The sequence below is a fragment of the Thermobia domestica genome, chromosome 4 (assembly GCF_964235325.1).
Source record: "Thermobia domestica chromosome 4, izTheDome1.hap1.1, whole genome shotgun sequence".
Lineage (NCBI taxonomy): Eukaryota > Metazoa > Arthropoda > Insecta > Zygentoma > Lepismatidae > Thermobia > Thermobia domestica.
The window spans coordinates 257,484,938-257,512,132 of NC_137457.1; the positions used below are offsets into that span (position 1 = coordinate 257,484,938).

General features: G+C 36.8%; 1 protein-coding gene across 9 annotated transcripts in view; it reads left to right on the top strand.

Moving 5' to 3' along the window:
- The window catches only part of stau (double-stranded RNA-binding protein Staufen), a 185,604-nt gene that overhangs the window by 56,820 nt on the left and 101,589 nt on the right, over positions 1 to 27,195 (top strand). For 6 of the 9 annotated variants that reach the window (XM_081755796.1, XM_081755798.1, XM_081755801.1 and 3 more), the window contains 3 exons: positions 5,580 to 5,692; positions 20,922 to 21,005; positions 24,994 to 25,244. In XM_081755796.1, the coding sequence (XP_081611922.1) occupies positions 5,580 to 5,692; positions 20,922 to 21,005; positions 24,994 to 25,244 (448 nt within the window). The remainder of the gene's footprint in view (positions 1 to 5,579; positions 5,693 to 20,921; positions 21,006 to 24,993; positions 25,245 to 27,195) is intronic. The other 3 variants (XM_081755797.1, XM_081755803.1, XM_081755804.1) reach the window with 3 other exon arrangements.

Consider the following 27,195-nt stretch of genomic DNA (forward strand, 5'->3'; position numbering starts at 1 on the left):
GATACAGTTATGAGACAGTGCTTTTATACTTGTCCAAACGATCTTCAAGTAACGTTTAGATTGTGTATTCATCTGAAAAAAAAAAAAAAAAAAAAGCAATGGAATTATTATACTTTCAAAAATCGAAGAAAAAAATACTGCATTTTTCATTGAAAGAAAACTTCACAGAAAAAAGAAGGTCGCCATGTATAAAAATCAACTAAAAAATTAATTTAGATTTCAGACTTACTCATACAACCAACTAAATCAATACTTATTTAGATATGTATTCTACCTAACATATTATCATTACTCTTGATAACATTTTTCTTTTGTATTTTTAAGTGTTTTTATTTTAAAATATTTTCTCCTTTAAATGTTTTGATCATACTCGGTATTTTTCTTTCCTGTTTTATTTATATTTGTTATTGTTGACAGTGTAACTATATATTAGACCGACTGCAAAATAAGGCACGAGCCTTAACCCAGTCTGTAATAAATTGAATTATGCAGGGTACCAACCTGTTTTAATATTACAACTGGTGTGTGCACAGGGCTTGAAGTTTTTGTATATGGTTTGAGGAACATTCATATACTCTGTCGCACCTGGCTTTGCTTGCAGTCCTCAAATTTAAAATCTATAGGACTACTTAGTCTTAGCATACATACTGTCCCAGCTTTCGAGAGTAGCTGTACTTCCGCCCGTACAAGCGAATGACATCAAAAGCGGTATGGTGAAGCTTGAGTCATTGCTAAATGAGTTGAAGAAATGTAAAGGTGTCAGTTGTTAGTGTTCAAGATGGAATGGGGCAAGTATGAAAATTATATGGCCGTGATAGCGGTGTACAAGGTAGGCAACTCACCACAGGGAAGATCTTCAAAACTCTCCAGAAGCTGAAAATTGGTAAAAATTCGTTTACTACACTATCCATCGCTTAGTTGAGACTATAGTAGTCGCGCCCAGTCGTGAAGCTTCGGCTCTAAACCATTCATAGAAATGTTTTGCTTGAGCTCCGATGCATCGGAAAACTTCGGTACAATTCGTTGAGTCGTTGAGCGCGCACTTGGGGAAACGTCAAACAGCTGAAATTTACCAACAATGTTGCCAAACATATAAGACATAGTAAATGAGTTTTTAAAAAAAAAAAAGCATCTTATCTATTCCAAAGGGACAGCAAGTTGTTCTTCCTTTTCATCCTCTTGTCCAACTTCGTCTGTTTTTACGCAGGCTTCGCTCTCCGTATCGCTGTTTTGTAAATTTATAATAAATTTTCCGTTCTGCTATCAGCAACCACTTCGAGACGAAAGTCTTCGTCTTGTAGTTTTTCCGCGTGACCAACACATGTCTCTCACTGATGTTTAGATAGGCTGTCCAAAGCAATATTTACGAGATTTTCTACTTCGTTTAGCCTAAATGTGTTGTTTCTGTCTGCAATCGATATCTTCATTTGTGCTCATATCATCTTTATTAGATTGTAGTGACAATGATAGGGAGGCAGTCTGATTACAGTGTGACCAAAACTTGAAGCAATTTCGTTCAGTTCGCTCATCTTAATGCGAGGTTTGGACATCTGTACAAGTTTCAAAAGCTCAACACGGGTTTGCTTCGGATCGTGTGGATATATATAGCCACTCAACTATGTCATTTTTCTTTGTGTTCGTAGTTGGCGATCTCTTCAAGATTACTGAGTGGCATCTCGCGTTGTCCACCACAATTACCGCATTTTTCACCTCTAGGTCACGTAACTTATTAAGAAAGTTTAAAAACCACTCCTTAAAAACAGCCGCGTTCATTTCATGGTGGTAGTCAGCAGAGCTCTCTTTTCCGCGGAAAACTAATTTGCATCCTGGTACAAATCCTCTTTTCTCGGCACCCACGTGGCATACTATTATTCTTTTCCCTTTTCTCACAGGCACGTTCAAACCACCTCTTCCGTCTTCGTCTTGCCACCTTGGAATGAGAGTGGTTTTTGTGTACAAATGTCTCATCAAGGTAAAATATCTTCCGCCCTTCTTCTCTTGCCTTGCAGATTTTGCGTAAAAATGTTATACGCTAAGTTGTAATATCGTTTATTTCAATAAGGTATTTTCGACCATCTTTTGTATTCCGGTAATAGAAACCCATTGACTTCAAAATGAAACGTAAGGATGTTGCTTTTCTCTTAAAGTTAATTTCTCTCTTCATATCATAAAGTTCATTCAACGTGGGATACTCACCCTTCTCATAGTACTGGAATATTCTCCTCCTGACATTTTTATCAAAATCATACAGATCAGTGATAACTGGTCTTCTGTTTATTCGTTTCCTTGGAGAAACGAAGGATGTTTCACCTGTTGAAGCTTGTGCTCCCTTTGCGTCTCCAGTTATGCGTTGAACAGAGCTTCTGCTTACCCCACAAGCTTTTGCAGTTATCTCCTGCACTTTTTATGTTGATAAGAGGAGCTCCTGCTTTGGCTTCTTTTTTGAAAAAACTGGAGAACAGTAAAAATAATATATCTCCGTTGCTTGTGAATCACCTTCTTATTATTTCTAATATCACTCATATTGCATATCCCAAGAACAGAACACGAACGCAAGGTGAAAGAGGGGATAAACAAATCCAATAACAAGTACGCGTATAAGAGTATACATGTATATCACATAGACACAGACGCACACGCATACACTTAAAAATTACCAATAATAACACTGCACAACAATAACCACTGTAACAATTATTCTAAAATGGTAACAATAACACGAAGAGTAACAACGAAAATATAACGCAACAATAAACAATTAACAAAACGGAACTTGGTGCCAATCCAACACTGTACTTTCAGGAGATGTCTTCCGTGTAGCGCGAGAGACGACACTGACAACATTTGATGGTTGGGGGTTGACGACCGGAACACACCCTCGCGTTCTATTGGGTGGTGAAATCGGCAGATCTAGGTCAAGCATCGCGACTACTACAGAACTATGAAAGATCGCCCGCGGTAAGGAAGACCACGCACAGTACGAACCAGGGTTGCCAATTTTTCATAAGAAAAAATCGGAACGGGACAATCGATGTTGGAACCCCCTTCCCCTCCCCGGACGACTACGTACGGCGAGTTGTTGAAAACAATGTAAATAATCAGCTGAATAACACGAACCTGAACGAATGCGCACCTTTGTTTTTGTTTTTTTTTATTATTTCCCCACCCACTGCTCGTTACTAGCTATGGGCAAAATATGCAACAAATTCAAACCAAAACAACTGCAATTTATTTAATATAAACAAAGTTTTGAAAGAAAACTATATATCTATATCTATATATATATATATATATATATATATATATATATCACAAATGAGTGCATAATATTATTAAGGAATCACTGACAAAAAGTATTACTAAAATCGAGTCTTAATCTTTGGCTGTCATCACACAACAAATTCAAACCAAAACAATTGTAATTTTCTTAACATAAGCAACGTTTAAAAAGAAAACCAATAGAATGTTTGGGTTTTATCACAAACAAACGTGTTACTTTAAAGAATCACTGAAAAAGACTATCAACTAAACAAGTCTTTTCTTTGGCTATTCCCTTTAGTAAACTTAAATAGCTGACTTGAACGTTAGTGTTACTGCTACTGCCGTAGTAGTCGCTTTTATGTAGAGGTTACAAAAGCAATATTTTTAGCACTGTATAAAATATCATCATAATCGGCTGGATTATCAACTCAAAACAATTAGGCAATAACTATAAATTAAAAGCAAGCTGCTATTTTTTTTTTTTCACGAGTCAAGTCAAAACATAAATTTGTTAAATTGATTCTATACATAAAGCTGGACGTGTAAAAGAATACGTTATCCCTTTGTAAAAATGGTCCAGTAAAATCGATTAACTTTGAAAATCGATAAATCGGCACAATATGCAACCCGACGAGTGTTCAGTCGGGACGCGGAATAAATAAGTCAGAAATCGGTACAGTCCCAACAGAATCGGGACGGTTGGCATCCCTGGTACCGTGTGTATCCGGAGCTTCTGAAAGCAGTGGCGGTGCGTGTCCGATAAAATGCAGTTAGCAAACAGTCAGTTATGGCTCATCAGCTAAAGGTATCGAAAATGTCTGTCTCACACGTTAAGCAGTGACCTGGGACCTCCGTGCGTACAAACAACGGAAACTGACAAATGAGCTCAAGCGCTAGAGCAGCGTTTCCCAACCTTTTACAACTTGCGGCACACTACAGGTGTAACTTGAATTCTCGCGGCACACTCATGTAGATATTATTATTATTATTATTATTATTATTATTTGTAAATATAAAATACCGTAGTAATTTATTTCTGTGATTATTGATCTCCTCACAGAGAAGAAAGCCAAATGACTGGTTTTCGGTAAATTATTATGTTATTTTTCATTCTAATTTAAAAATAGAAAACAACTGCAATGAGATATAGGACTCAGATTTTTAAAAATACACTTTCTTTTTCGAAAACTGTATCCAACCTTTCACTAAGAAGGAAGATCACTAAATAAAGAACGAACAAACAAATCTCTTTTACTTTTAAAACACAAATGTAGGTAATTTGTATGCATGTTTGCTTTGTCGAAAAGATTGAATGATATTACGAAACAGTCTGCAACAATAAAGAAGCAATAATGGTCATAACAATGATGATAAATACTTTTTTCAACATTAAAAATGTATAGAAAAGTAACCGAGTATGAAAATTAAAATTGTAGATTCATAGTAGAGGTTCATAGTAATGTGAAATACAAATATACATTTTCCCCTATGTTTTGCAATTTGATTGCCATGAATTAATAATTTTATTTCGATTTCCTCGCGGCATACCAGCGGACCATTGGCGGCACACTAGTGTGCCGCGGCATACCGATTGGGAAACGCTGCGCTAGAGGCTCGTAAAGTAAAGCGCTTACTCCTAAGCATTAACAGCAAATTGCCACAGTCGAATCCTTTCCACTGATGAAAAGCGACATCCCAATATTGAAAGTTTAAAGCAGTCTATTCGGAAGGCAGTTGCCGATTTCTCAGTTGATATGTTGCGTAGTGCAAATAATGAGTGCCCACAAAGACTTGCGGACTGTATGCATGCCAATAATGGCTATTTTGAATAATTATTTGTGATTTTGGTTGATAATGCATTCATGTAACTCATGTCATTAAGATATTTAAAAAATATCTATTAATTTCGTGTCAATGTACTTAAAACTTTGGGACAGTATTTATGGTAAGACTAGGTATTTGCAGCAGCAGGTGAAATGCACAAATAATCATTCTTGTATGTTGTTGGAAGTATGGGATCTGCTGATACGCGAGTGGGTTCACATGCGGACAGCAGCGGTTCATGGAGTCACTTCTGAGCATAATCCAGGTGATTATTTAAGCTGGATGCTATTAGGTAAGTTCTGGGGAGTGACTAATTTTTTGTCCGGTGTGTTTGTCTTTACAGTGTAAAGTGTTTAGATCTATTATTTTATTCCTCTTGTTTGTGGAAAAATCTAATATATTTCCATTAATTCTTTTTATGTACGAAGTAGTTGTTAATGTATTCGCCGAATGTACAGTCCTGATTATTTCTGTACTTTCTGTGGTGCTTCCAGAATGGCCCAAGTTCCACTCCGCATGCCCCAACCTGGAATGGCTCCTCCCCAACAAAGACCTCCACATGGAACGCTCATGATGGGGATGCAGCCACCTCAGGCCAGTGTGCCTGGTAAGTTTTATATTTATTTATGTTCGCAAATAAAATGTTCAAAGTGTTTAAAAAGAGTCAGTTTCTGTGAAACATTTGATCTCTGAAATTTATATTCGTACACATGAAAGATTGTTTGTATACCTCAATCTCTTTAAAATTGGCTGTAAAAAGTAATGTATTATGAACTATTTTCACAGAAGAATAAAGTATCCGAGTTTGCAGTAAGTCAAATTACGGAATTTACGTCAAGTTACATATATACACAGTCCATTGTGAAAAGTGACTAATGGGAAATGAAAGACAAGACATTGTGGACTTGTAGTTTCCAGTACCGTCTATTAGAAATGATCACTTGGTGAGTCAATACATGCATTGAAACGCTTGTAGAACTGCTGAAACAGTCTTGATATTCTTGTTTCACAATTGCTTTCAAAATCGCGGTCGAAGCCTTTTGGATGTTTGAAGTGTTTTCCTTCAACGCCAATTTTAGTTTCGGAAGTAGCCAAAGTCGATGGAGCAAAATCTGGATGATATAGGGAGTGGTAGAACTCCAGATCCCTTTCGTGATCAGATCGAATATGAATCTTGGCCAGTAGATGCTGCAAAAACCCACGTAATACTTGACGTTCACAGGGTGACCATCTGGAGTAAATTCCTTATCAATGATGATGCTTTTGACTTGAAGAAATCAGTAAACAGTTTTAATTTGGCTCTTCTGTAGGCAGTTTCTTCGAATCTGGAGAGCATTGGTCCTTCCATTCCAAGCTTTGAGTAATTCGTACAGAAAGCATCATGTTTCATTATTTGTTGCAATGCTTGACGTGAATCCTAGATCCATTCCAGCTGAGTGTTTCATGTCTGCAGTGTTCCACTCTGCAATATTTTTGTTCTTCGCTGAATGTGTGTAGCACAAACTGCATACACACCATTCGTTTACCCAAATTTACCCAAATTCTTTCGTGGCTAAGCGGTTAGCGTACTTGCCTTTGGCGCGGGAGACCCAGGTTCGATTCCCGGCGGAAGCTTATGTGGTTCGGATTCCACGTTAATCAGTAGGTCCCGTCTCATACAGCCTCGCTGCTGAAAAGGACGTTAAACTTAAAACCAAACCAAATTTTCAATTAGAATGAGACTGGCAGTGAACTTGGAAATTTCAATGAGATCCTCGACGACCCTTGCGGATGCATATTGATCCTTATGTACGATCTTCGCTACTGTTAGGAAGTTTTTGTCAGTTCACACATTGCTGGCCCCGGTCGTGAATAGTGTTCACTTGCTGGCCCCGACGTTCCACTTCGTGTAATGTGAAACGAAGTGGAACGTCCGCTAGGGGCGCTAGAATCGTACAGGCAGTAAGCACAGCAGAGCAATCAGAAACCACTTGTGTGGAGAATTCGGTAACAGGAAGTAAAGTGCTCCGAGTGTAAAATGCCTCTAAAAGTGACCACATCCTGGGAGGGGTACATCACCGCTCTTTTCGGCATCGGATACAGCTACAGTGCAATTATGAAACAGTGTTCGTCCAAGGGTTGCATCATTTCCAAGAAGGGTATTGCCAGTCTACTCAGACGCAACAAAAATACACAGCCAGAGGAAGCGGGTGTGCGCACAGTGACACGAAAACATCCCCGTCCCAAACGTACAATAGATATGGTTCGACAAGTGCAGAAGTTGGTGACCCAGAAGAGTCCACCGCCACAAAGAGACATTGCCAGGAGGGTTAGAAGAACTAAAACAACTGCGCAGAGATTAATCAGCCAGGATTTGTGCCTGCAAGTAAAACATAAGCCACGTATTCACACACATCCGGGAACGCAGGGTCCATTGCAAACGGCTCTATGAACGATATTTAGCGGGTGACAAATGGAAATATGTGGTCACGTTAGACGAGGCCTGGATCTACTTGTCAAACTCCAAGCGGGTTCGAGCCATTTACTATCACCAAAGGATGCCAAGAAATGCCAATTGGGACCGCACGTGCTACGAAAGTTTTCCCCGTGACTTCATGGTGGTTGCAGGTTTTTGCCATAAAGGCAAACTTCCCTGCATAGAGTTGCACGAAATGTGAAAATTAACGCAGCGTATTATCAACAACACGTTCTGTAGCCATTATACCGGCAGCATATTCCGTCGTTGTATGGTGCTGAGGTGTCGAAATTCTTCATTCTCAAGACAAAGCAGCCAGTCACACGGCTCGAACAACTGTGACATACATGGCCCGCAAAGAGCGTGAAACTGAAACCCATGTTATCCCATATTCAGACATCCCTGTCAAGTCTCCCGACGCTGCACCAATGGACTTTCGTGCTTTCGGGTGCTTGAAGCGGGCGATTTCCTTACGCCACCCACGCACATTGACTTGCTTGTGGAAAGTTTGCAAGGAGGAGTGGTCCAGACTTGATCAGATTTCTCTGAAGAGAAACCTACTCCAATCGAAACTTCGGTGTCGGGCTATAGTTTATAGTCAGGGTCGTCATACGAGCGCAACCGCTGGTGGAAATACGGCTTTACGCCCTAGCCTAGGAGACACAAAATCGTTTCCATAGATGTGGACCAACCTTCTGTGCTGTAAACAGTTTGAATAATTTAAAACAATTTAATGTTAGCACTTTACTCCATTGCTGTCTTTGTGACCGACGTTCAGCAAGTACTTGCTGTCAGTAGCAAGGTTCGTTTTCATTGACTGTCACTGCGAGGCTTTGCAACTTTGACGGAAGATAGTTGAAACGTATCGCTAAGCAATGTATATACTTAGCTAAGCCACTTTTCCCACTTGACAGACTATGTAATTGAATGGGTGAGTTGAAAAAGGGACATATTCCAAAAACCTCAACTTTCAAACACTGGGTGGAAACATGAACACATTCCAGAAATATCTTCGATTTTTCACACATACGTTCCCGTAGACTTCAGTAAAGAGGACCTAAAATTAATGAATGCGTTCCTTGTTTCTCTCAAGCGGTGTAGGTTCATATAAAATCAATATAACCATCCCAGTTTAGCTTGCCTATTTTTTGGAATGTGTACCTTTTTCAACTCACTCGTTCAATTGTCGTCAGCTTGAAAATCAGATGTACTAACACAGAAGATTGGCTATTGATTAGGGCTCCTTTCTCCAGTTCTGTTCTGTAGCAATCATTATGAACATGACAAATAAAACCGTGGTGCAGTTAGGTGAATACGGTATTATAGATACATGTGTGATATATTATGTGTACGTATATAAAAGATCGAGAGAGCTACAGTTTCTTGGAAATAGGTTGAATTCAATGATCTTAGGGATAGGTGACGGTAGAAAAATAAGGTAATAACTAGCTTAATTTTGCAGATTTACTAGTTACAGGAAACAAAATACTTTTATAAGCAAGTGTACAGGAAGCCTGCTAACAACACACAATACATTTAGGAGAACGTTCAAAAGAATTACATTCGACGAACATATACAGTCCTTGTTAAAAATTGAACACATTTGTGATTTTTCAGAATTACACAGAAAATACACTGTATTCATACAAACCCATGTTGACCTTGTTTTGCAAAATAAACTCATTGTTCACGTAAGGAAATGAAAATTCACTGCTTTATTTCCATTGAGATAAATTTATTGAGAAAGTTGGCGTTCATCGAAGTACCGAACCTTAGCCTTGATCAGAGTTTTACAAATTCCAAGCACTTGTTTGATCAATGTATGCGACTCCAACAGCTTTGAAGATCCTCCCAGAGATCTTCAGTTGTTGGCATGTTTCTACGGACTGTCATGTTAAGTTCATTTCTCAAGAGCTCAGTGAGTAACAAATCCAGAGACTGGTGGCTATTCCATTTTTGGTGATGATTTGAGACTCTGCTTTACAGATAACTACTGCATAACTGGGAAGAATGTTTGGGATCATTATCCTGTTGTTGTACAAAATTACGGCTCAAATTCCGCGTTCCTAATGAAATTGCGTAACTCACTTAAATGTTATGATAGTTTTTTTTTCTTCATTATTTCGTTGATGTGAACTAAATCATCAACTTGATTGCTCGTAAATCATCCCCATACAGTAGCACTGTCTTTTACGTGTGTTACTGTAGGCATTACACAGTCGGGATGAAAGCACATTTTGGAAGAGCGATGCACAAACATCCGGCGTTGGGAACCAAGAAGTTTAAATTTAGATTCGTCGGCCCAGAATACCCTTTTCCATCGTTCATCGGTCCAATCTTTATGTTTTTGCCCAACAGTACCATTTTGCGATGTTTCCTGCTCGAAGGAGTAGTTTCTTTACTGCAATTGTACCCCCAAGACCAAAAGTGTGCAGACTTCGGACCACCATCCTATCTGATACCGATTTCGAACGGCTTTTCCGTAGTTGTTATTTCCGAATTGTTTAAACTTCTATTCGTTTGCTTGTAGTCCTAATGAATTTGTCCTTACAAGAAGATAACCACTTTCCGTACAATATTTACACCAGTTTGAGACTTTCTTGAAGTCCGACCATGCATCGATCGATACTTGCAACTATTGAGCGATTTTCCGCAAGTAACAGCTCTCCTCTCAAACTAGCCATTTAAGCACGTGATTCAACACTTAACTCGGTTTTTCATCCGCATTGTATAGAGCTTGCACATTCTTCACAGTATTTTACTGGTTCCGCGAGTAAAAACAGCACAATTGAATACTACAGATTCGCACTCAATTTTACCCATATATGACACGATTCAATAGGCACATACAACTGTTTGTGAAGTAAACGTACAAGTCCTAATAAGAGTTAGTACAAATACCCTAGGTATTAAAACGAATGCATCAGCAGGCAAAACATGATGTTTCTTGTCTATTCGTTAGTTATCTGTGTACTTCAAAGCAATTTTCCTCAATAAATGTGTGTCAGTGTAAACAGGATCATAAGATTTCATGCTTGTTTAAGATACATAAACATAACGTGGCAGCGCTGCCACAGACAGCGTATAGTCCCGACCTCACTCCGGCCGATTCCCCCCCCCCCCCCCCCCGTTCAAGATCAAGAAAGTACTCAAAGGGCCGTTTTGAAAGCACTGAGGCTATTCAAGCAGCTGTGACAATAGCTTTAAAGGAGATTCCCGCCGAGGCCTTACAGGGGGCTTACCAGATATGGGAGAGTCGGTGGAGAAAATGTGTAGCTGCTCATGGACAGTACTTTGAAGAATATTAACCCTTTCTACAGATCTGGTTAATATTTTTTTTTTTAATCTGTTTAATGACTTTTGGGACATCCTGTGTATCCTGCCTAATTCGATCTCTGTTCAAGAGAGTGAACTAACACTAAAATTCATTTTTAAAACAACAACAATCTTTAATTTGTCTAAAATGGAGCTATACGATTTTAGGAAATGACTACCGATATGAATAGAATGTAAAGAGTTTCTTGAGGGTTACTTCGTATATCGATTAGTTTTCTTTAGACCGCCTTATGGTACATTCTCTATAGGATTTAGATAATAATAAATAGAGTAAATATCAGTATATCAAAATTTTCAGAATTACTCAAGTATTTGTAGGCCCTTCCCCTCTCCGTAAACAATATCTTTTAAATCATTTCATTTTAACGAATTTGGAACTTTCAATATAACGAATGAAATGTTTCCTTAACACAACTTGAAATTTATCCTATTTTATAATATAAATATTTCTCTTAGTTGGATTGTTACATTCATATGCGGAGGTTGGAGACTATTTTGAACAGTCTTTTATGACTGACTGTGTTCAAAAGAAATCAGACTTTATACAAAAGTACAAGACTAGAATATTATGTACAATGTAAAAATTTGGTAATCTGAAAAATTAAAGAAATATCTCTTGTAATCACTGTACGTCATATTGCTTGCGTAGGGCCTATATATGAATATCCAGATTTTCTCATCTAGTAAATGTTAAGCTTTTTGTGTCTAAGTTTATATTGAAGTAAATGAATCCTGTAGTGGAATAACAGTAAGTATTTTTTTTGAAACGGGATTATTTCATTATTACAAGATTTCACTGACATTAATTTGTAAGTTCACCAAAATTCTGTGTTTTACTGTACAACTGTGTATGTTCGATAGCTCAAGATATAACTTTTTTCTCTCGTTACTTTAAGCAATGTCTCTTACGTTTCTTTGAGTGGTAATTACTAGTAGGAAAGTTTAGACTGGCTACCCCATTTAAAAATAATAAAACTTTGCATCCATGAGAGAGTAGAGAAACAAAACAAAACAAACAAAAAAAATATCATAAGTTAAAACTCCGCAACTTTTGGTTCTTCTGAACAGTCAAGAGTAGCTAATATGTATATATATACATCCTTTGTGCTACAAATGCCAGATTCTAGTATAAGTATGTGGAACGTTAATCTTTAAATACCGAAGGACGCAACTGCTGCGTCAAGGCTTTAAACCTTAATAGCTAAACCCCTAATTAAGCTAAGAAGATAATTTTGCTATCAATGGGTTCCTGCCGCTGATATGCATTTTATGCATGTGAATGTACTTCAACGGAGAGGGGGAGGATAAAGGTCGGGGTTTTTGTTAGGCCATCCGCCCTCCCTTGGGGATCCAGTCATAAAAATTGGTATCAGAAGCAATGAAGTTGTCCACTACATGGTAATACCCTGTATGTGTACTTTTTGCTTATATGGGAGAGTAGAGGGTGGGGGCAAATTTGGCCAATGTTTTGAGTCTTAGTTTTTTAACGCAGATTATATTTATTTTCAAAAGGTTGGGTATAAGACAAGATATCTTTTCACTGAATTGGTCTTTGAAGTGTTACCTCCTTGGAATCTGTGTTCCATAAGCTTTCCAACGAAGTATCAATCATTACCCTGTGATAATTAGGGGTTCAGCAGATCCCCAACGTGAGAGTCTACGATTTCGTTCAAATCCCTAGCCGGTGTATAAAGGTTAACGTTTGGTCTTTTCTGACCATAATATTTGAAACCTAGTAACAAGTTTGAGAAATACAATCAGAAAAATAGGTATGGGGGCAGATATCTTTTAGACAAGAAGTTGAAGAAAATTGGAAAGATTCTTGTCAAAATGACCCAAGCGTACCATCGAACTTTACTGATGTAGTATTATATGTCCTTAAAATCATTTTAGATAATTTATCTATCAAGCGTGTCATAATGCAGATATCCCATACGGCACTTTTTTTCATTTCTTTTATATGGCTCTTACTAAAGATAGGAGGAAAAGGAAACTAGACACAATTCAATTTACAATATTGGTTTGATGAGATTAAACTGGCTAATACAGCAGTAGAGTAGGGGGAAATTACCAAACTAAGTTATTGCTCCAAGAAGTCATATATTCTTCAAAAATGCAATTTGCGCTTTCTGTAAAGAAATACGAGTCGGTAAATACGATACACAAAACCATTGAAAGCAGTGGTAGATTTTTGTTTGTTAGCTTAATATCCTACGATTGTCCTCCGAGGGTAAGGGAGACGGACGATAAAATGGATGATAATGGCGGAGTGGAAAAAGTGAGAGTAAACGGGGTAATTTCAAGAAAACCCATGCACACTGTGTTCGTCCACCACAAAGCTCACTTCGCGTTAGTTGGGACCAAACCAGGGATTCCACAGAACAAATTTGTTTTCTCCTCGTGTATTCTACGAAATCTTTTCCCCGGAGTGCACGACTTAACTTATACTTTCTAATATTGTGTTTATCGGTTCAAAAACATAACAAGCAAATTATTTCATATACAGGGTGGTAGGTAACTCCACCGAAAAACTTTGGGAGGCGGTTCCTTATACGAGATGAAAGAAAAAAGTTCTAATAAACATGGGTCGAAAAACGTCTCCTTTCAGAGTTATGAACTACCGAAAATTCGAAATATCACGTTTCAAAACGCCCTGGCTTAGAAACTATAGGGCCTATCCCAAGAGGTTTAAGGAATTACACAGGAACTGGTATACGCTCTATCTAAGTATCCATGTTTCAGAATTCACTGGTACCGGCGAAACGAACACACCATTAGTACTTAAAGGAGTATCCCTATACTTCAACTTCCTTTTTACAGTTCCTTCCACCAATAACAGAGGATGGTAAAACATGGATATTTAGATAGAGCACATACTAGTTCCTGTGTAATTCCTTAAACCGCTTGGGATAGGTCCTATAGTTTCTATGTTATGGAGTTTTGAAAAGTGATTTTTCGAATTTTCAATGGATCATAGCTCTGAACGAAGATGTTTTTTGACCCATGTTTATTAAAACTTTTTTCTTTCATTTCGTATAAGGAATCGCCTCTCAAAGTTTTTCGATGGAGTTACCTACCGCCCTGTATATGTGAGTAATATACTACCAGTATTCCATTACACGTACTACCGGTAGTATGTGCGTTCCATAAATTACTTAGAATTAAAAGCTAAAATAAGGATGACGTGAAAAAATTGAAATTGTAATCTTTTAGTTTAACGTCCACGTTTAGACTAAGGGAGACGGGTGAATAAAACAAACGAATGATGATGTAAGTCCTGAAGCAGTGAAATGTAGCATAGTGGTTAAAATAGAAAGGCGGAGAGAAATTGCTGAGCTGGAAGCCTAATTCGTTGAATATCTGTGGTGAACAGTTTACGATTAAAGCATAGTATCGTTTTCAGTAGGATCCAGTTTTGTACAGAAGTAAGTATACAGTAACCTCGGTGCTTCAAGAGCGAATTAATTCCAGCCACTCAGTCTGTTTAAAGAAAATTGATTTAATAGTTTTAAATGCCATTTATTTTCTTTCACTTTCCGTTTGTTGTTGCTCCAGAAGGGAAAATATTTTAGTGTAATGTAACTACCTATACTACAGTGCGCAAATGGCAAAATCGTTATCGTTAACACTGGAGAAGCAAGTTTTGTTGATTATGAGCTTTAATGGGTGAAGAACGTTTAAGTTAGAGTTGGGAAATATTCATTGATAATATATTTTGTCACATAAACACCCAGAAGTAACAATACCTCCTTCAGTCGTAGACGCTTCAATGATATCTTCATCGGTACAAATTCATTAAGAAAACACGTTACCAGAAGGATTACATTGTCGATGAATTTCCTTCTGTTTGCAAATAAATTAAAGCTAAAGAGCTAAAGAAGGTTGCTGAAAAAGCAGCTGATACATACATACATACATACATACATATATATATATATATATATAAATCCAGCTGCACAATATTTACCAGATTATTAATTCCATTGAGCATAGTGGAAGAAGAACATTTCATCTTTCATTTCTTTATGAATGGAAGGAAATTCACCGACAATGTAATTCTTCCAGCCTCTTTTCTTAATGAATTTGTACTAATGAAGGTGATAAACCATCATTGAAACGTGTATAGTCAAGACCGCATTGTTATTTTGTTATTTATGGGTGCTTGCATAAGTAATGAGACTTTCTTATATAGTTTACATTTTGTTTTTCATCAGTAAAACAATACTAAATTTTATAACTGATAATGGCTTGTCCTGTTTACCTTTAATGTTTTTCTGTTCCGTTTCTGCTGTGATAATTGGAACGATAGTAGTGTTTCTAAGAGTTACAAGACTGCCAGGACTTATTATATATAACAGTGGTTAATATTGGCATCATATAAATGAATATTTTTTCTTCAAAAAATTGCTGAAATAATTCCGCAGTATTTGAAACAAAGATCGGTAACCTTTTTAATGCTAAGGTATGCTATCTATGTAGACTTCCAACAAGAATCCAGTGGACTCCAGTAAATTGTAAGAATAATAATAATCTTGTGTATGATTTAGTGAATCTTTATGTTAAAAGTCATGTATTAAACAATTATTTAAACAAAATGAGTCTCCTCCGCAAGTAAGATAAACATTGTTTAAGACGTAATGCGCAGTCTGCAGAAGTAATTGCTAACTGGATTTCTGAAAACCAGAAACAGCAATGAATTAATGTGTGGGCAATGAAATGAAATAGTGAACTCAAGTGTCGAATGCAAGCTGAACAAATTATATTTTTAAAAGGATATGGTAGCAGTGAACGCACAATAGTCGACGTATTTCTCTATATTTATTGCCAGCTTAAAGGAAAATTCATGTACTACCAAATATTACGAAAGTCTTAACTAGACCCCAACGGGTATACTAATTTTTAATACTATACCAATACGAAAAATTTATTGCATTATCCAACATATTATGTAAGTGTGAAGTAAATTACAATTACGACATTAATAAATTTGAAACTTTCAAATATACTCAAAAAGCCAGTAGAATACTTGCCAGACATGGTATAAGATATATTCACAAACCTCTAGCCAACTTCTGATCGTTACTCAAACCAGTGAAGGATAGGCTGCACCTACGCACTTCTGGAATGTATCGTATACATTATGAATGTGGCAAGTCATACATAGGGCAAACTGAACGCACCATAGAACAACGATGCAAAGAACAGAACAGCTATAGCAAACCAGCAACCTCAAAAGTCAGGACTAGTATATCATAGCTTAGAGCTCCACCTCTATATATATAATTTGTCCATATATCTCCGGTCTCTTCATTACACCCCCCTGAAGATGAATGCAATGTCTACATCCGAAAAATCGGAAGTCAATATTTTCATCTGGCTGTTAGCCGGAAGAAACAACTAGAATCACGTCGCTAGAAAAGATTTCATTTCTTTCTTCAAGTATATTGTTTTCTCAAATACTTTAATTAAAAATAAAGAGTTGGAATCAAGTGAGACCTTGCTTAGCATTAGAAAGATTAATAATTGTTTCGATATTAACCAAGAAAATGTGTATATTTTCATGTTTGTCAAAATGAAATTCACATTTCTTGTACGAGGACGAATCAAAAAGTAAGACTTGTTAAAGCTATATTTACCTTAATTTATCCAACGTAATGAAAAATTGTACCATGAAAGATGCTGCCGGTCAGCAAAATTTCTGGCGCATTCAATGCAAGTGCGCCTTCGATTTATACAAGCTAATTAAACCTTTCTGGTAAAGTTCCTACTGACTCTGCTGTCCCCAGGACTTCAAAGTCAATTTGAATGCATCGAATTGCCCTGACGTGTTCGTTCCTTTAATTGCTAGAGTAAAACCTATTAACTTGGCCAGCTTCAAGTTGGCCACCTCTGGATGTTGGTCTCTTCCCTATGGAACCTGCATTTTCTCTTAAGACATTACTCCTTACTTTATAAGTTGGCCACCTGTCATCTTGTATCTTGGCTGGATTGAGGCAGCGTTACTTCGATCTTACTAATGTTAAATTCACATCTGTATGTTGGACACCTACGTAAACTTTTCTCCAGATGCACAGTCGGTCGCTTTTGATGCTTAATTGCTGAGAGAGGCGAGTGAGTGTGTTTGGATGATTTTGAGTATTTCTTGAAATTGACATTTTACCTTACCTCATCTGTCATCATATGTGGAAAATAATGTATCATAGTATGTTTTGGAGCTAATTAGCATGTTGAAATTACATACAAAGCATATTGCGCAAATCACGAGCTAAAAGAGATACTTATTTTATAGGATATTCTCGTATTCCACATATTATTTATAATATACAGACTAATACAAAGACAATAATAGATGTATTAAGGGAATTTATTACGATATATATATATATATATATATATATATATAAAGTTTGCTACTTTGCAGTGGAAACTATGGTGGCCAACATAAACAGGTTTCAAGTATGCCAGGATCTCCCAGTAATTATATTATTTATATATATATATATATATATATATGGGTGTCCCTTATATTGGGTAATTTCGTGTTGCGATACGCACACCCCCAAATGTATTCTATGTGACCATAAACACGCATTAGTGAAATAGCAGCTCTCGAAGAGAACGTTAACCCGTACCGACTTGACGACAAAGTCATGAAATGGCGTTTCCACATTATAATATAATTTAGAATTTCCAACCGTGATAACGGAGAAACTAAAAGAGACGGAGAAACGAAACTTTGCACGAAGCAACTAGAGAAAGTGCGACATCTGCTCGTGTATTGACAAAGAGCACTAGTTGAACAGTGTTGCCATCCCAAGACAGAGTTGTGTTTTTGTAAATCGAAAGACCTAAATTGAATATAATCATTGGAAGCAGCAATGAAAACAAAGACAAAAGAGATTGTAAAGGCAGATCAGTGTTGCAAACTGTTCGAGAAATAATGTGTAATATATGTTGCCACACACAGGGAGTGAGGCACTAACGTTTTGTACACCTTAAATCAGATATTGATAAGAATTGTTTGTATTGACTCTAAGTCTAGAAGCATTCGCTGAACAGTGTTGCCAGCAGCAGAAGGGAGGAATTGAGTTTGGAAGAGAAACAACAACTCGGGAAAGGTCACTAGTGCAGTATGGTTTGAAACCTATAATGCAAGGCAGAAGAGCATAAGGAGTGGCGCCGTGATTATGTGAGATTGATAACTCGCACACTGACAGATGTATTCGGTATCTTGTTAAAGTAGAGAACTAAGGTTTGTAAAAGATGATAATGCTGCACAGCAGCGGCTTTTTTACTCTTGATTTCATCATGGTTATCAGCGTCCTCAAAAGCCCACGAGTACATAAACCCATGGAAGTTGAACGCTGTTTTCATATTTTAACCAGGTTGTTGAGATTCTAACCCGCTGTGCAGCGTTGCCGCCTTTCACAAACCCTACTTGTTAGCTTTTACAAGATATCGTATATCTCAGTCAGTTATCGATCTCACATAACCATGGTTCTACTCCTCATGCTCTACCGCCTTGCATTATAGGCTTTAAACCATACAGAACTAGTGACCTTTTCCGAGTTATTCTCTCTCTTCCAAACTCAATTTCTCCCTTCTGTTAATGGCAACACTGTTCAGCGGATGCTTCTAGTCTTAGAGTCAACGCAAACAATTCTTGTCAATATCTGATTTAAGGTGTACAAAACGTTAGTACCTCTCTCCCTGTGTGCGCCAACACACATTACACGTTATTTCTCGAAAAGTTTGCAACACTGATCTGCCTTTACAATCTCTTTTGTCTTTGTTTTCATTGCTGCTTCCAATGATTATATTCAATTTAGGTCTTTCGATTTACAAAAACACGGCATTGTCTTGAGTTGGCAACACTGTTCAACTAGTGCTCTTTGTCAATACACGAACAGATGTCGCCCTTTCTCTAGTTGCCTCGTGCAAAGTTTCGTTTCTCTGTCTCTTTTAGTTTCTCCGTTATCACGGTTGGAAATTCTAAATTATATTATAATGTGGAAACGCCATTTCATGACGTTGTCGTCAAGTTGGCACGGGTTAACGTTCTCGTAGAGAGCTGCTATTTCACTGATGCGTGTTTATGGTCACATAGAATATACGTGGAGGGTGTGCGTATCGCAACACGAAATTACCCAAAATAAGGGACACCCTAATATATATACACCCTCCATTCCAAAAGAAACCGAACTTTCGAAAACAAATAGTACCGCTAGTGCCATCTGTTGTAATATTTTACCGGTAGGTTGTAATATTTTACCGTAGTCCCTCATTGACAACTGGTATACATGTCATGACATTTGGATGCACGGCAACAAAGTTATTGCGTTTCAACTGTCAGTGTGTTGTGTACATCGGTCGGAAAATGAGTTTCAAACAACGAGCTGCAATTGAGTTTTGTGTTAAACTGGGTAAAACTTTTAGTGAAACGCACCAAATGCTACAAAATGCATATGATGATGAGTGTCTATCCCGTACGCAAGTTTACGAGTGGTTCAGGCGATTCAAATCGGGTAGAGAGACGCTGGATGATGACGAAAGATCAGGCCGTCCCAGAACCGGATTATCGGAAGAAAACATCGAAAAAGTGCGTGAATTCATCAAACATAACAAAAAGTCGTCGGTGAAAGTTATTGAACTGGAATTAGGCATTCCTCAAACAACCACATACCGCAGTTTGACCGAAGTTTTGGGCCTTAAGAAGGTTAATTCGCAGTTTGTACCACACAAACTCACCGAAGACCAAAAAGTTGATCGAATTGCGCATTGCAAAGACATCGTTAAAAGTGCTCGGCAGGATCGAAACTTCTTGAAATCGATTGTAACTGGTGACGAGACGTGGTGTTTTGAATATGAGCCCGAAACAAAGCGGCAAAGTGCTGAATGGAGAGCGCCGGATGAAGGAACACCCAAAAAAAAAGTCGCTTGGTGAAGTCAAAAGTTAAGGTGATGCTGATTTGTTTTTACGATTCAAAAGGAATTATCCACAAAGAATTTGTTCAGCCCGGCCAGACAGTCACTGGAGAGTTTTACTTGGGCGTCATGAAGCGTTTGCTGGCAAGAATTCGTCGTATTCGGCCCGAATATCGCGAAATCGGCAGTTGGACTCTTTTGGACGATAATGCACCATCACATCGTTCGCGACTTGTAACTGAATTTTTGGTCAAAAATCACATTATTTGGTTGCATCATCCGCCCTATTCACCAGATCTCGCTCCGTGCGATTTCTATCTGTTCCCGAAACTGCATTTGGCGATGAAAGGAAAGTGGCACGCATCGATTGATGCCATTGAGAAGGCGACGACCGCCGTCCTAAAGACCATTCCAATAAAGGACATCGAGAAGTCGTTTGACAACTTGTTGGAGCGTGCAAATATGTGTATCGATGCAGAAAGGGAATACATTGATTAATAAAAATGATTTGTTCCAAAATGTACATTGCTTTTTTTTTTTTTTTTAAACGTTCGGTTTCTTTTGGAATGGAGGGTATATATATATATATATATATATATATATATATATATATATATATATATATATATATATAATATGGCAACCTGTTATCAGTGCATACAGTAACTCAGCGATATTAATATCTGTATTCATGAACACGTCAAAGCACTCATAATTTTCTGCTATCGTCGTTGTTGACCGTTGTTCATTGTGTGTTCATACGTGATCTGTTTCTTTTGCGTTAAGAGTTTTTCACTTTTCTCCTAATATTTCTTACATCAAGTATGGCTGTACGGTACGCTTTTTGAAGCTGACTATGAATGTTTGTAGCTTATCATCTTCGCATTACCGGCAAGTCCACAACTCTCTCTTTTGGTTTTGAGTCTATATTAGAAAACTACCTCCAGGAATAAAAATATACTCAGTTAGCGAAGAAACAACCAGTTGGTAAAAACATTGGCCTCAATTCACTTGTTTTCTTTACTGACATGTGTTACATTTCAAGTATAAACATTAAACAGAGTATATAAAGACTTAGCTGTACATATTGTATATTTTTATTTTCTTGATTTTATTTTAGGTGTGATGGTGTCGATGCCTGCCCCAGTTATGGCCACTACCCTCCCCCCGCAGCCGGCTCCTCCACCCACAACAGGTAGGAGATGTAAGTTTACTACATAGCAATTCATGTACAGTCTTGTTTTAAAAATACTGACTTCCCAGCTCTCTAAAAGCTAATATTTTCTCAACCTTTTATAGGAATTCTTAATACTGTTGATTTAAAGATTTCATTTAGTGAAGTATTTTGTGTCTGTTCGATTTTATTCCTCTTATGAATAAGAATACAGGGTAATTCAAAAAAGAAATCCACTTTTTTTTTAACAAGACTGTATATGACGTATCCGTCAGACTGTAAAATCAAAATAATGTTAATTCAAAATATAAGTGCAAAATTAAATGATTTGTGTCAAAATTCGGAATGTCCTATTAGCTATTAGCTTTAAGAAAATACTCCATTTAATGGCAAATTAAGTTTGTATTTAAGTAAAGGATAGTAGACACTACTGGTGGTACCTTAAACATTGGTTGGTGCTTCGTAGGTTTAAGTTTTCAATAGAATTTTCACTTTAATTCTAGAGGCACTTTCAAGACTACAAACTGGAAGAAAAGGTAACAGGGATAGGATAGGAAGAAATACGAAGGTCATACTGTAAATATGTGCAAATATCTTTTTCTTTTTACTAAATTGAACCTAGAATCACAAAATCAGTACTAGGATTTCCTAACTCCCAAACCATTTAAACACCTACAAAAAAGAACATTAAGTAGATAAATTATAAAACATTACAAAAACTTGTATCAAAAATAGAGAAAGAAGTTTACTAATAGTTTTAATTAGGGTGATAAATTTAATGGGTGTACTTCACAAAAATTTGTTCCGCATCATCAACTCATTTAACGTTGTTCCGAATGAAAGTACTAGTTCATTATCTTTGCAACGTACAAGTTTCAGTTAGTTATAGACAAGAAAATATCTATCTATCTTTTTTTTATTATTATTATTTTTTCTTTGAATTCAACTTTAATAGCTCCAAAATGTCGTCGCAATATATCGAATACGTACATGAGTTTCCAGGAATACAATTAGGTAAGTTCTTTTCTAATTTAGTCGTAAGTCGATTAGAAACGGCCCCGTTGTCTCAGATTGTCTGGGTGATGGTTGTGTATATTCATCGACTATCATCAACTGCAGTCACATGATTGTATGAGTCAATAGGTTAAATAGCTACCTTTGATTAAGTGCCAGACCTTGTACTTAGAATGAAGTACAATTAAAAAATAATAATAAAAGTTCTTAAAAACCCCCGGAAACAAGTTTAAACTAGGATTGGAGTTACGTACCTTGTGTCTTTCATTTCCATCTGTTACTTGTATAGCTTTGACACCTCGCGCCATCACGCATGACTCAGCGACGTGCCTGAATAACTTGGCGTCCTGTTCCATGTGTACACATTGTAAACTTCGCTCCTGCAGATGAGGTCCGGCTCATCAGCCTCATATAGACTGATTTATAGTAATAATTAATTAAATAAAACAGTTCAAATAACATACGCAATTTATGTTCCCTGTGAGAAAGGTAAGTTACACAGATTTGAACAGTGAACAACACTGTTTTCTGCAAGAGAAAGTTAGTTCGAAACTGACATCGCCATCTACCAAAATAGCAGTTTATAAGCAGGAGTGATAGTATCGTCGTTCTAAGACACACTCATAATCCTCCGACGTCAGTGGTTAGCACGTAGAGCCAGATATTGTAATAATAATGTTATACTAAGTGTGATCATTGTATTCCATATTGTCTGAACTGTTGCTATACAATCAAATTATACATTGATAGTAATAATAACACTCGTACACATCAATAATGTACATTATTTTACCATATTATATAACAAGACTTGTAGTCCACTCTTTATACCATTGTAATAACTGTAAGTATCTTTGTAAGTACTTCCTCAATTATATCTATGCATGTATAATCCATCGTGACAACAGTGTACAGTGTTGTGAATTCAAGAATGTGTCATACAGTCGCATTCCTACACCACATCCTGCCATTACATTAGAATCCAAAACAGTCAATTGCTATTCCCACAGTTTGAGATACTACATGAAAACTTGCTCCTAGCTCAAGTTATACTCCTTTACTTCTAACATTTTCAATTACACCCAACGAGATAACAGGACTCCCGCCAACTTGGAAAAGTCAGAGGCTTTTAAATACGAGCTTTTACTCCTCAGAATCCATTTTTCTTTTTGTCTTAACCAGCTTAGTTGGTAGGGAATATTTTATAAAATAAATTAGTTTGTTTTGCAGAACTTCTCTACCTACACATACATTATATGTATGCATAGTAAATACAGAATATAGTTGCTGGGGCGAGAATATAGTTACTTTTTTACATTATATATATAGACTTGGAAAACCTGTAAAAGTCAGGGAATTCGTTCTGACCAAATATGTGGGAACCCTGAATTTAGGTTTCTTTGTTCGTCAACGCATTAGTAATGGTAAGTGGAGTTTAATCAGAGAAAGGACAGGATGAGATTTCCTTTTGTCGTCATGTTATATAGCCAGTTACTATCACAAGACATCGTCAGCTTGCTTATTTGAACGTTAACTGTGAATATCGAACTTCTTGCTGCATAGCTTATCGGGTTTGATATGCAAACATAAAACTCTTAGTCGAATGTGCGAGTTGAAATACGTTTTGAAAATTTTGAAAGAGAAAATCTAATTCTTAAATCAGTTCGATCGTGTTCAAGCTTTATATATAACAGAAGAAGAAAACGATTATTCAGAAGAAGGCGGAATTACTTGATGCCAAACATGCTTGTCGTTTTATGCCAAATTAATATACTTTGAATAATGTCGAGAAATACTTATGCCATTCCGTAGTATAAAAATAAAACCTGACGAAATCAGTTTCATAACTTACGAAGAAATAGGAGTAAAACAGCATGCAAACGAAACAGAATTCAAGCAGCAAAATGCAACTTCTCACGGAAAATAGTGATTCTAAGAGGTGACTTGTAACAGCGAGTTTGATCTGTTACAGCTTTTGAATGGTAAAGTATAGAAGTAAACAAAGTTCAAATTTGTCACGACTTCGACTTCCGATCCCTGTAGAAAATCGGGAATAATTTGATGGTGTTGTCAAACTCTTTCTGGATGTAGATTTCAATGATTTACACGCTCGAAGTAAACTAAAAATAGACTTCTAAGAGATTTAATGGATGAAGTCATTTTTAAAAAGTACCTGTTTAATGCAGTTTTTATAGTATGCAATGTTGTTTTATCATCAGCAGACTTCCGAGGTTTTATAATTAATATTAATCAATCAGCGGCAATTAAATATACATGCTATATATAGGGTGTTTCAAAACAATACGTACAACATTTGGGGAGTGATTCCTGATACCAAGATAACACAAAAAGTATAAACCAACCAAGGTGCACAAATGTTTCTTTCGGAGTTATAAGGTGCCGAAAACATGAAAAAAATGCAATTTAAAGGTCCATAGCTTCAAAACTATGGGACCTACTGTACTCGGGTCAAGACTTCATTTAGGAACTAATATCCAAAAATACATGTTTCAGAATCTTAAGGTACTCACGCAACAATTTTTATAGAGGGAGTTTGACTCCAGCCATATAATTTGAAGCACTCAATAACTACCTCTAGAAAAGTTTGTTGCGAAAATACCGCAGGATTCTAAAACTTGAATATTTGAATAGGGCACAAACTAGTTCCTAAATGAAGTCTTGACCCGACAATGGTAGGTCCCATAGTTTTGGAGCCATGGACCTTTAAATTTTATTTTTTCATGTTTTCGGCAGCCTATAACTCTGAAAAGAAGCATTTGTGCACCCAGGTTGGTCTATACTTTTTGTCTTAACTTGGTGTCAGGAATCACCCCCAAACGTTGTCGGTGTTGTTTTGAAATGTCCTGTATTTTATTTTCTACTTGTTAAGTTCTCGTACGAAGCAATAACGTTAATATTTTGTTGAAAGTTGCATAGATAAAGTTAATTATAATAGACAAAGTATTATTGTACGACAAATTGCTTATAAGTGTTCATATTTCAGTTTCCATGGCGCCAGAGGTGGCACATGCTGTTGATGGTGTGGTGCATCATCAACAGCACCAGCACCAACATCAACATCAACGTCATCAACATCATCAACAACATCAGCACCATCATCAACATCAACAGTATCAGCAACCTCCAGGCTCCCATCAAAACAATAGTCAGGCCCAGCAGCAACAGTCGAACGTGGCAAACACAAAAGAGAAGACTCCCATGTGTTTAATCAATGAGCTGGCCCGTTTTAATAAGGTGAGATTCATTCAGTGTAAATGTTGAGTGAAAACTATATATGTATAGGGACGGATGTAGGTGAGTCCACGTGCACTTCCTTCGTCTTAAATATATACTATCTAAAATGAGAAGCTAGTAGTGAAAATAGCAACATTTTCTGAAACTTTCTGCCGTTATGTTTCCGTATAGGGCTTAAAGCGGAGTTTTGCAAACGCAGTAGCTCAAGTCTATTTTTTTGAAGATTGAAGGAAAAGGATTCACCAAGCAAAACAATATTTCTCATTCACACCACAGATGCGTAAAGGCATTAGGAAAAATTCAAATTTAATTCAAATGTAGTTGTTGGTGCACATCCGTTAGAAAATCAGGATCCGGCCCTACATATATCGGGTGTTCTAAAAATGGCACCCACGAACCACAAAGCATTATTCTACAAGTCAAAGCTGAATATATATATATATATATATATATATTTGTATATCTTTCGAGTCCTCGTCTGGAGACAACAAATTGCACTGTGTGGCAACGTCGCAAATAAAGAACCATAGATTAGATCTACCAATCTATCAAATAGTTATCTCGATTCTTTCCAGATGGCAGCTAAGGTTGATATTGATTGACATTAGCTTCACTTATTAGTGTAGAAGTCCATTCAACTGCTTGTTGTATTCGTAGAGTAATGCCAATGGCTCGAAGTTAATCTGCGACGTTTCTACATTGTGAAATTTTGATTCCTCATAGCAGCTAAAGAAGGCCCCGGAGGGCATATCATCATATAACATTTTCGCTTTATTTTGATCTGGAGAATAGTGTTCTGTGGTCCATTGGTGCCACTTTCAGAACACCCGATATGCATACATACATACATATATATAATAAACTATATATATGAACAGATGTGTGGAAAAATCGGGATGACAGGGATCCCCGACTCTGGTAATAGTTTTAAAATACATCTATACCCTTTTATTATTATTTGTATTCATGTTAGAATAATAATGGTAACGTCAGTAGCATTTGGCTGAAATATAAATTAGAAGTGAACATCTGGGTGAATTCATTTTATTGTGCTTTTGTTATAGTTATGAAGATTTGTTTCCTGGTCTGCATAATTCCAATTGCTTGTTTCTTAAAGTCAATACAGATTCACTAGTTAATAATAATAATAATAAATCATATGTGCACATTTAAAACCTACTTAGGCAATCTGTAAGACAAACGTAATACTTAAATATGGATATTAATAATTATTATCCCTCGCTAACCACTTCTATATATATTAGCAGTTTTGCAACCGTTTCCTCGTATACAACATTCTTAGGTATTTTTTTATTTTTTGTTTGTTTGTTTGTTTGTTTGTTTGTTAAGAAAAAGACCTCGAGAAATAACACAAAAGGGAAATGTGTCAACAACAGATCTGTCACCTTCACCGACTTTCCTTCGACCAGCTATAAATAAACCCTCATACTGAGTTTCGTGATATCCTCCATCACCCGTGGTATGTCAGCATCGGACAGTAACTGTATACCAGGATAGTGAACGTACTATACCAATTTTCGGAAGATCGATTTATACTCGAAGCACATTTTCCATGCAGTTTGAGCGTGAGAGGTCATGCACATCCCTTGTTAGACTTGTGTCATTACCATTATATTCTTTATATAACTGGGAGTGTAAATAGATGAAGTAAATAAATCGTTATACTTTCTAACACATGCTAATAATTCAAACTCTTAACGGACATCGCAAATAATTGAAGTTCCCCGTGCTGACTTCGAACAATAGCAGCGAGTATAAAATGTAAATATAGTCATCATAAGGTATTATTCTTAACGTATTCTTTATTACTCCACTGTACGTAAGTGGAAATTGTTAGAAATACAACGTATCTTCAAAACTTCATTCACATTCCCGGTAGAAGGACATTTACGTTCGAAATTAGTGGCATTTGTTAAGATACCTTCACTTT